This window comes from Manihot esculenta, chromosome 15 (assembly GCF_001659605.2).
Source record: "Manihot esculenta cultivar AM560-2 chromosome 15, M.esculenta_v8, whole genome shotgun sequence".
Lineage (NCBI taxonomy): Eukaryota > Viridiplantae > Streptophyta > Magnoliopsida > Malpighiales > Euphorbiaceae > Manihot > Manihot esculenta.
This window is the reverse complement of record NC_035175.2, coordinates 7,656,970-7,666,524: the sequence shown is the minus strand read 5'-3', so window position 1 is coordinate 7,666,524 and position 9,555 is coordinate 7,656,970. Positions and strand designations below refer to the sequence as shown.

Below are 9,555 nucleotides of genomic sequence, written 5' to 3'. Positions count from 1 at the left end.
ATAAAAATGACGTTAAATAAAATTTATATATAAAAAAAGTAATAGTGTTTATAGAATATTTAAAGTTTAGAAAATATCTTTAAAAAAAAAGGTACTTTTAAATAATTTAATTTTTATTGAATTAAAAAAAATATATTTTTACTGATAAATTTTTTCTTAAATATTTCAAATATTAGAGAATACGAAACATATTATCTTTACAAATACTTTCCGTGATTGTGATGGAGTCTTGTTTCGTAGAATCTAAACAATATGATTGATTTTGATTGAATTTCAGCATATATTAATCATATCGGCTACCATTTCAAAAAAAAAAACAATAAAGTAATCATATCGGCTATTTGAAGCATTACCATTCAACTACCGAACCAAATCCTTAGAATTTTTTTTTTTAAAAAAAAAAAAAAAACCTCACATGGTGCATGAGAATACAGGTTAACTAGTATTGTTGTTGAGATTAGGCCAGGCCGATTTTCGGAGTGAAACCATGAATTTATGGATATTTTGATTTTAATTTGGGTTTGATACAGTTAAAAGAGAAAAATATTTTTTAAGTATTATTAATAACAAAGTATTAAAAATTATTTAGAAATAAATTTAAATTATAAAAATATTAAAATAACAAAATAACTTTATTTTCACTATTTTTTAAATAAGAAAAGTAACTTGGCTTATCAAGCCACAATGTGAAACGGGGCAGTGAGAATTCTTTGACACTATCAACCCTGGTCTTTTCACTTAGGATCAGGGGTAAGAATTACCCCATTATTCATAGGCAGCTATTATCCTCCTCCAAATTGAAAAATAATGTACCTCAAAATCATACTAATAATAATAAAATCAACTGTTGAGTGTTGTGTCTCGACATCAAGAGTGGAAGACAGGATATTATGATTTCTTCGTAGGATGCAAAAATTGTATAATACACGTCTTTTCTGAAATAATTCCCATATTCCAATTGCATAAAACAAACCCCATTTATATTAAAATACCATCAAACACCAGAGTATTTCTCACTTCTCGCTCAGACTCACACCACTACTCTCCAGCTGTAGTTTTAACACAAAAAACTGATGCATAATTGCCTCTATTATATTGCCTAACAAAACAACTCTATACCTAATTATACATTAATATTATAGGCTCTTCCAAGTCTCCAAATAAAGAAAAATAAAAAAACCCATTTTTAATTTTCATTATAAACATATTATTAATTGATTAATTAATATTCTGATATAATTTTTTTAAAAAAGTAAAAAATTATAAGCAGGTATAGTGATTTAATAAGTCCTACAAGAATAAAACCTAGGCAAAAAGCACCTGACAATTTGAAGGAGAAAAGTCAGTAAAGGCCTGAGGGGCAGCCACAACTTCCCATTCTACACAATATTCTTCTTTTTTGGCCTCATATATTCTCCCTATTGCCACATTTAGCCCATGTGACACCACGTACACTTTCCCTTCTGCTCCACTCACAGCAAATGGCCTCCTCATTGCCTCTCTGGGAAACCTGTCCCCTCCCACGTACTGCCACGTGTCTATATCAGGGAGGTACACTTTCATCGGGCAGTCCCCGTGCTCCGATATCACGAACAACCTGTCACCCAGAACTACACTTAATCCTGTCCACCCTTCTCTCATCCCATCTCTCAGTTCCTGCCACGTGTCCTTCTCCGGGTCGTAGACCCCACCTCTCGGTGAAAACATGAAAGGCCATGTCCACCCCTCTGTCACGTACATCTTGTTCCCCACCACAGCCGAATCGTACCTACACAACCCTATGCGCATTTTAGCCACTGGCGTCCACGTGTCGTTCACAGGGTCGTAGCATTCAGCGGCTGTGATGGAATCGCCGATGCCGGACCCACTTCCTCCAACTGCAATCATCTTACCATTGGCACTCCCGACAGCGAAATATGATCGTGGGGTAAGCATGGGAGATGCTATGGACCATTGATTCGCTGATGAACGGTAAACGAACGTCGTGTCCATGGAAGTGTCTGTGTCCGACCTCATACCACCAAAAACAAAGAGCTTCCCTTGACGTGGCATGGAGGCGCATGCAAACCCCGGTGGACGCACGGCCTTGGGACAAGGCATGGGAGGCAAAACAAACCAACGGCCGGATCGAGGGTCCAGAGCTTGCCATTGAATTCTGGACGTTGATTTACGAAACGCAAAAACGAAAAGATAAGGCAGAGAGAGGGATAGAGATTTCTTGGAGACAAGAAAGCTGGGGTCAGTAATAGCTCTGTTCCACGAAGAAGAAACAGAGCGCACCAATGCTTGGTATGGATAAGGAAGATAAAGAAGACAAAGCTCAGAGATTTCATCAGGCAAACCAGGAATCAACGGCTCAGAAACCTTCTGATTGAGGGTCGTCTCTTCTTCATTATGATGGTTTTCAGCTTCTTCGGCGGCAGAAGAAGCAGTAGCAGAAGCAGAAGATCCTGAAGCAGCCATTTTCCTGAAAGCTCTCTGTTCTTCAGACAGCAAAAACATAAAAGCCGAAGTAGCTGGTGAGATGTGAAAAGTGAAATTCGAGTTGTTTAATGTTTTTATGGAAGGCGGAATATAGGGAAGGAATTGTACAAATTAGAAGGCGTAAAGGGGGGAACCAACTTCCGGCAAATCCGATATGTTCTAGATTGGTTTTGGACAAAAAGGAAACAGCTGAAAACTTCAGCAAAACCAGGTAGGAGTAGACGAACTAGAAGACACGGAGGCGGTTCACATCTTGACGGTGGCCGGCGATTGGTTAATAAAAATTTGTTTATAAGGATGAGATTGGGAAGAGAAGGGAGGGTTAAGAAGAGAAAGGGGTGATTTGTTGGGAATTGATTGTGTACAGTTGTTGAAGTTAGGTGACATATGCAACTGCTCTTTTGGTTTAATAATTGGGTGTGAGGCCCACCTTTTTGTGGCTGTTTTTGGATGGCATCTCTTTTTCTTATTCATAAATCTAAAGCAAATATATAAATCAAAATTCATAAAAGCATATCACAAACAGATTGGTCAGATGACTCAGATCAATAATTCCATTGCAGTTTTTTGAAATTTTCCTTTTAAATTCTTACAATTTTCCTGTTTCAATTATCATTTATTTCTTTGTCTCTCTTTTAAAAAAATTGTTTATTTTATAAATACTATTTAATTGTATAAAAAAAATACTACTACGTAGTATTTGATTATAATTTATTTATTTTTTATAGTAATAACAGTAATGGAATTGAGGGGATTTGGAAATGGTCACGGTGAATTGGTAGCGTTGGTGTACCGTCGTGTTTGGCGGCTACGGTGCCGATACGTGTGATTCATAAATTAGTTTATGATGCTGATCGAAAATTAGAAAGTTAATAATTTTATTTTAAAGTAAAATAAGCAAAAGTTTCATTTTCATTTTTTTAGTATGGTGATTGTTTATTTAATTTTATATTTATATTAATTATAGTTAAATAATTAAATTGTTCTTAATTTTATTTTTAATTTAAGATATTTATACCTAAATCACTTTAAAAAAAATATTTTTAACCTCCTTATTTTTACTCTTAACTTTTTACATATATTTAATTATTTTCAAAAAATTGAATTGACAAAATATTTAAAACTGAGCGGCATGATCAAAATTACACCTGTCTTTTTGGTCTATCGAAATATATAATAAATTTATAGATTGTAAGTCTAAAACAATTTTTTTTTTAAACAATATGGATCTTTTAATTAAAACTTTTTAATTTTAAGCTCAAAATCAATTTAATTTAAATTAAACAGTTTGATTTTTTATTTAATTGATACACTTTTATTCAAATAAAATTTAAGTAATTTCAATTTTAGTTCAATTTAGTCATTTTAATAAAAAGAAAAGAAAAACTAAATCCAACTCAATGTAAAGCTCTTCAAACTACTATCCTATAAATAGCCCCGCATAAAAGGAGTTCGGTATTTTTATTATCTGTCAATAATATTATTTAAATAACAATTAAATAATTAATTTAGAATTAAAATAATAAAAAACATTAATAAAAAAATTCATCTTCGAATTTACTAGATATTATTGAAGAAGTTTAAAATTAAATACAAAAATACCATGATTTGATTTTACTCAAAATTTATAAGGGTAAATTTAGATATATGAATAAAGATGAGAGGCAAATATTTAAATGAATTAAGTTTTACTCTAAAGCATAAAAAAAAAAAAAAGACAAAATCAAAATTAAATTGAGGACATTTTCTTAAAAAAACAAAAGATTCATCTTCTTCATTCTTCTTCATTCTTCTTCATTCTTCTTCTTCTCACCGTGAACTAAGGAAAAAGACTCTCATTTTCTCCCCTTTTTTTTTTCTACACTATAATTTTTTAAAATTTTTTATATCAAATCAATTACTCATTTTTTTTCAACACTTTTTAAAAATAAAACTTAAAGAAAACAAGAGAAATCAATATCAAGCGTTAAAAATTTTAAAGGTATGTTAAGGGTTTTAATATAGGAATGTTTTCTATTATTTTTATATGAATATTTATGAAGGATATTGTATTAATATGATTTATTTGTTTATATTTCATGAAAAGGAAGTGGAAGGGAAGAGTGAAAATTTCAAAGGGAAAGGAAAGGAAGAGTAGAAAATTAAAGTTTATGGAAGATTTTATAAGATTTAAGGTTTGTGCTCAACTTTATTTAAATAAAGTCAAGAATTTATCAATTATGTTCTATTTGAAAATTTTAATACCTTAGCAGAATTAAATCAAGTGAATAATATTTTAATTATATTGCATGATCAAAGTTTGAAGAAATGATAGACTTGATAGATAGGAAATTTTAGAATTAATATGTAATTTGACCAAAACTAAAGTTATAAACCAAATAGAATGTCTCTACTTTATTTGATAGGAATATAATTTAGTAAAAATATAGTAATAATAAAAATTTATTAGACTAAAAAAAATTTTTTTTTGAATGTACTAAAAAATTTTTTTTGTAATGAATTAAATATTTACTTGAAAATATACTAAATACTAAATTGGAAATAAGCTCATGTAAGTTAAAAAGTTATATAATTAAAGGTAATTTTTTTTCAAGGACTTGAATGAACATAATTAAATTTTTATAAGAGCTACTGGTTTAATTTAAAAAAATTAAGATAAAAATAGAAATTAAAGGAAAATATGATGTAAATATGATGAATAGAAAATTATATTAAATTATATATATAACTATTTAAATGTATAAAACTATTTAAAGTCTAGCCTAAAGAGTTCGGTGGAAATTGTGAGTTAGTTTAAGGTGTGGCATACCACATACAGATTTTGCAGTACTACACTATTGTTACATTGATTTTTGGAATACAATAAAATAACTTATAGGTATGGTTGATATGCCCTACCGTTACAGTTATAGACCTAACTTTTGAGCCATTCAATTATTTGGCACTTTGTGCCTTACAGATATAACCGACTTATATGACTTTGAAGACCTTGAAATTTTGCATTAGACTTCTTGCGTCAGAATGCCCTAACAAAATGGCCGAGTGGAGAGAAAACATCGATGTATTCTAAATGTGGCAAAGACCTTGCATTTCCAAGCAAACTTGCCCATAGAATTTTGGGATGAATGTATACTAACAGCCGGATATTTAATTAACAGAACTCTATCCGAGTTGTTGCATGGCAAAACTTCATATGAGATTCTCTTCAGGCAAGCTCCTTCTTACAATCACTTTCGAGTTTTCGGTTGCTTGTGTTATGCCTATAACCTGCAAAGGGATAAAGATAAAATTGCCAATAGAAGTCGTCAGTGTCTCTTGGATGGGTATCCTTTTGGACGGAAAGGTTGAAAGTTGTATGACTTGGACTCTCAAGAGTACTTTGTATCAAGAGATATTGTGTTCACTGAAACAAAATTTTTGTCTACCAAGAGCATTGATAATGTGGCCATTGATGCACGAGGTGTTGACTTAGGGCCTGCAGTTGATGACTCCCACAGTGATGTGGGAGAGGAGTTACCCGGCAACCTAGGCAGTTCATATACTGACCTTTATATGGAAGACGACCTTCCCATATGCAATGAAGAGGTCGGAAGGCGTGATGTAGCTTTTGAGCAGTTAGGAAGGGGATGCAATAAAGAGGTTGGAAGAAGTGATGTAGCTCCTAAGCAATTAGGAAGGGGACAACGAACCAAGCAGGTTTCGGTTCGTTTAAAAGACTATGTGACTCACACGATCAACGTAAGCCCCTCGCAATGCTCATCCTCTCTATCAACTTCTTCTTGAGGTGCTCCTTACCCTATAACACATTATGTGAGCTATGATAAATTCTCTGCACAATATAGGTATTTTATGAGAGCGATTACTGCAGGACATGAAATCACTTCTTATACTAAAACTTTTCAAGATACCCGGTGGAGAAAAGCCATGCGCACAAAAATTCAGGCTTTGGAGAAAACTGGTATATGGGCAGTCGGAACTTTACCTCTTGGAAAGCGAGCAATTGGCAACAAATGGGTGTACAAAATCAAGTATAATTTAGATGGGAGTATTGAACGATATAAGACACGACTAGTTATTTTGGGTAATAAACAAGTTGAAGGGCTCGATTATCAGGATACCTTTGCACCCACAGCGAAAATGGATATTGTGCATACTCTTCTTGCAGTTGCAACTGCCAAGAATTGGGAGTTACATCAAATGGATGTTCATAATGCATTTTTACACGGTGACTTGCAGGAAGAAGTCTACATGAAGATGCCACCCTTTGACTCTTCCTCCTTTGGCAAAGTCTGTCGCCTTCGCAAGTCTCCCTACGATTTGCACCAAGCACTTCGTTGTTGGTTTTCGAAGCTAGCTGTTTCTTTACGAATTTCAACAATCATATTCAGATTACTCTTTGTTCATTCTTCACATTGGATCGATTCATTTGATTATCTTTATTTATATTGATGATCTCGTTATCATAGGCAATGATCTTTCTACTATTTAGAAATTTAAGGAGGATTTAGGGTTTAGGATTTTAGGATTTAGAGTTTAGGGTTTAGAGTTTAGAATGGCTCTCCCATTTCTTGGAAGACTAAAAAGTACCCAACCGTGTCCTGCTCTTCTACTGAGACTGAATACAAATCTATAATGACCGACTCTTGTGAACTTAAATGATTGAAATGCCTCCTAATCTCTCTTGTTTTGTCTCATACTACGTCTATGCAACTATATTGGAGCTTTTTACCTTTTTAAATTGAAAAACAAATTCTAAAACCCCGATCCGAAATTTTTTTTTTTAAGTCAAGATAAAAATTGATTCTACCGTGCTTTAAGAGTTCGATAGGAAAAAATCATTTTAAAAAAAATTACACCACTGCACATTTGAAGTGCTCATTTCACAATTTAATTTTTATTTAATTAAATATTATATTATATTTTATTAATTTTATTAATTTTATTAATTTAATTATATATTAAATTTATATAAATATAATTATAAAAATTATACTAATATTAATATTATTTATTTTAAGTTATTTACAATATAATATTATATTTATCATATTTATCAATTTATTTTATTAATTATATAATTTAATTAATTATATATTAAATTTATATAAATATAGTTATAAAAATTATATTAATATTATTATAAATATTAATTATTTTAATTTATTTATAATATAATATTACATTTTTCATATTTATTATTCTATTTTATTATTTTTATTACAATTAATTTATAAATATTTAATTCTTGAAACAGTAACAGGTTTCAAATTTTTTTTAAAAATTTTGAACAGCAAAAAGTTTGAATTTTTTTTAGGTGTTGTTAGTTGTATAAATTTTTAGGATTTTTATAATAATAAAAATAATAAAATAAAATAATAAATACGAAAGATATAATGTTATATTATAAATAAATTAAAATAATTAATATTTATAATAATATTAATATAATTTTATAACTATATTTATATAAATTTAATATATAATTAATTAAATTATATAATTAATAAAATAAATATAATATTATATTATAAACAATTTAAAATAATTAATATTAAAATTAAAATTAATATAATTTTTATAATTATATTTATATAAATTTAATATATAATTAAATAAATTAAATTAATAAAATATAATAATTAATTAAATTAAAATTAAACTTTAAAATACGGATGCATTACCGCATTTCAAATGCGGGGTAATGTAATTTTTTTTAAAATTATTTTTTTTTACATTATTTCATATTTAAAGTACGAGTAATGTAATTTTATTTTAAAATATTTTTTTCTATCGTACTTTAAGAGCACCATAGATCCTATTACATTTTTAAAACATGGTAGAGACGGTTTTCATCTTGATCCGGAAAAAAAAATTTTCCAAACCAAAATTTGTGATTTTTTTTTTTTAACTTGAAAATGCAAAATGTCCACTATATTGTGATAGTCAAACTGCTCTGCATATTAGAATTAATCCTATTTATCACGAATGTACTAAATATATTGAAGTGAATTGCCACTTTATTTGCAATGAAATACTCACCGGCAATATTGGCATAGTCACGTTTGTGATTCCTTGCAACTGATATCTTTATCAAGACTTTGAACAAAGATCAGTTTTATTTTCTACTTGGTGAGTTGGGCATTCATAACCTTCATACTCCATTTTGAAAGGGGGTATTGGAAGCGACTTGTCGATCAAACGTTCTGAAGATCTGACCTTTTAATAATATGTACCGGCCTGTCTATCTAACGTATAACCTGTCAATCCCCAATGATCTAAAAATTTATGTGTACATATTTTTTATTTCTTTTTTATTTTATGCAGTACAAAAAGTTTATCACATTCCTATCATTAAAAAGGTAAAATTTTTATTCTTAAATTTTGCAATTCTAAATAAAACACCAGACACTTGTTATTATTATGAGAATCTAATTATTTTTTATCAGTAATTTATACTGTTAGATTGAGCAGTCGAAGATTATGATAATTAATATTTTTGAAAATCACTTTAATTTGATTCAACAAGATGGTTATAAATTATATGTGTTATGCATTCTAAGCGGTGAATATGTTAATATATATTGAAAATTTTAAATGTGAAATACATAAAAATTTAAATATAAAAATTAAATTATAAAATTATTTAAAATTAAAGATAAGATTGAAAGTACCATAATTATTTATTTGATATTGTAATAAATTAAATTAAATTTAAAATTAATAACTATGTTATTGACAATCGAAAAATAAAAACTTCAATAATATATTTTAAAATAAATAGATTAATTTATGACTTTCAACATATTTTAGAGATTAATATTGTTATTAATGATTATAAGCATAAAAGGTAAATTATTGTCAAATCATTATATCTATTAAAATTAATTATTTAATTATATTTTTAAATACCAATTAAAATATCATTATATTTTATAAAATTAAAAATCAAACTCTTTATTCTATAAATAAATGTTAGTCAAATTAATTTTGTTTTTTATTATAGAGGCATTAAATAGCAATATCAATTAGAATTACATAAACTAAATATAATAATTTTTAAAAATTATAAAG

The 9,555-nt window shown here is 28.8% G+C and overlaps 1 protein-coding gene across 1 annotated transcript; it reads right to left on the bottom strand.

The window, feature by feature from the left end:
• Nucleotides 1–613: 613 nt before the first annotated feature.
• Nucleotides 614–2,899, bottom strand: LOC110602511 (F-box protein AFR). The gene has a single exon (XM_021740050.2). The coding sequence runs from the start codon at nt 2,500–2,502 to the stop codon at nt 1,306–1,308; it is 1,197 nt and encodes a 398-aa protein (XP_021595742.1). The 5' UTR covers nt 2,503–2,899; the 3' UTR covers nt 614–1,305.
• Between the last annotated feature and the right edge of the window lie 6,656 nt (nt 2,900–9,555).

What these genes read in the sequence shown, in the direction of transcription:
- LOC110602511 (XM_021740050.2), bottom strand. Translation starts at nt 2,502, where the DNA reads ATGTTTTTGCTGTCTGAAGAACAGAGAGCTTTCAGGAAAATGGCTGCT.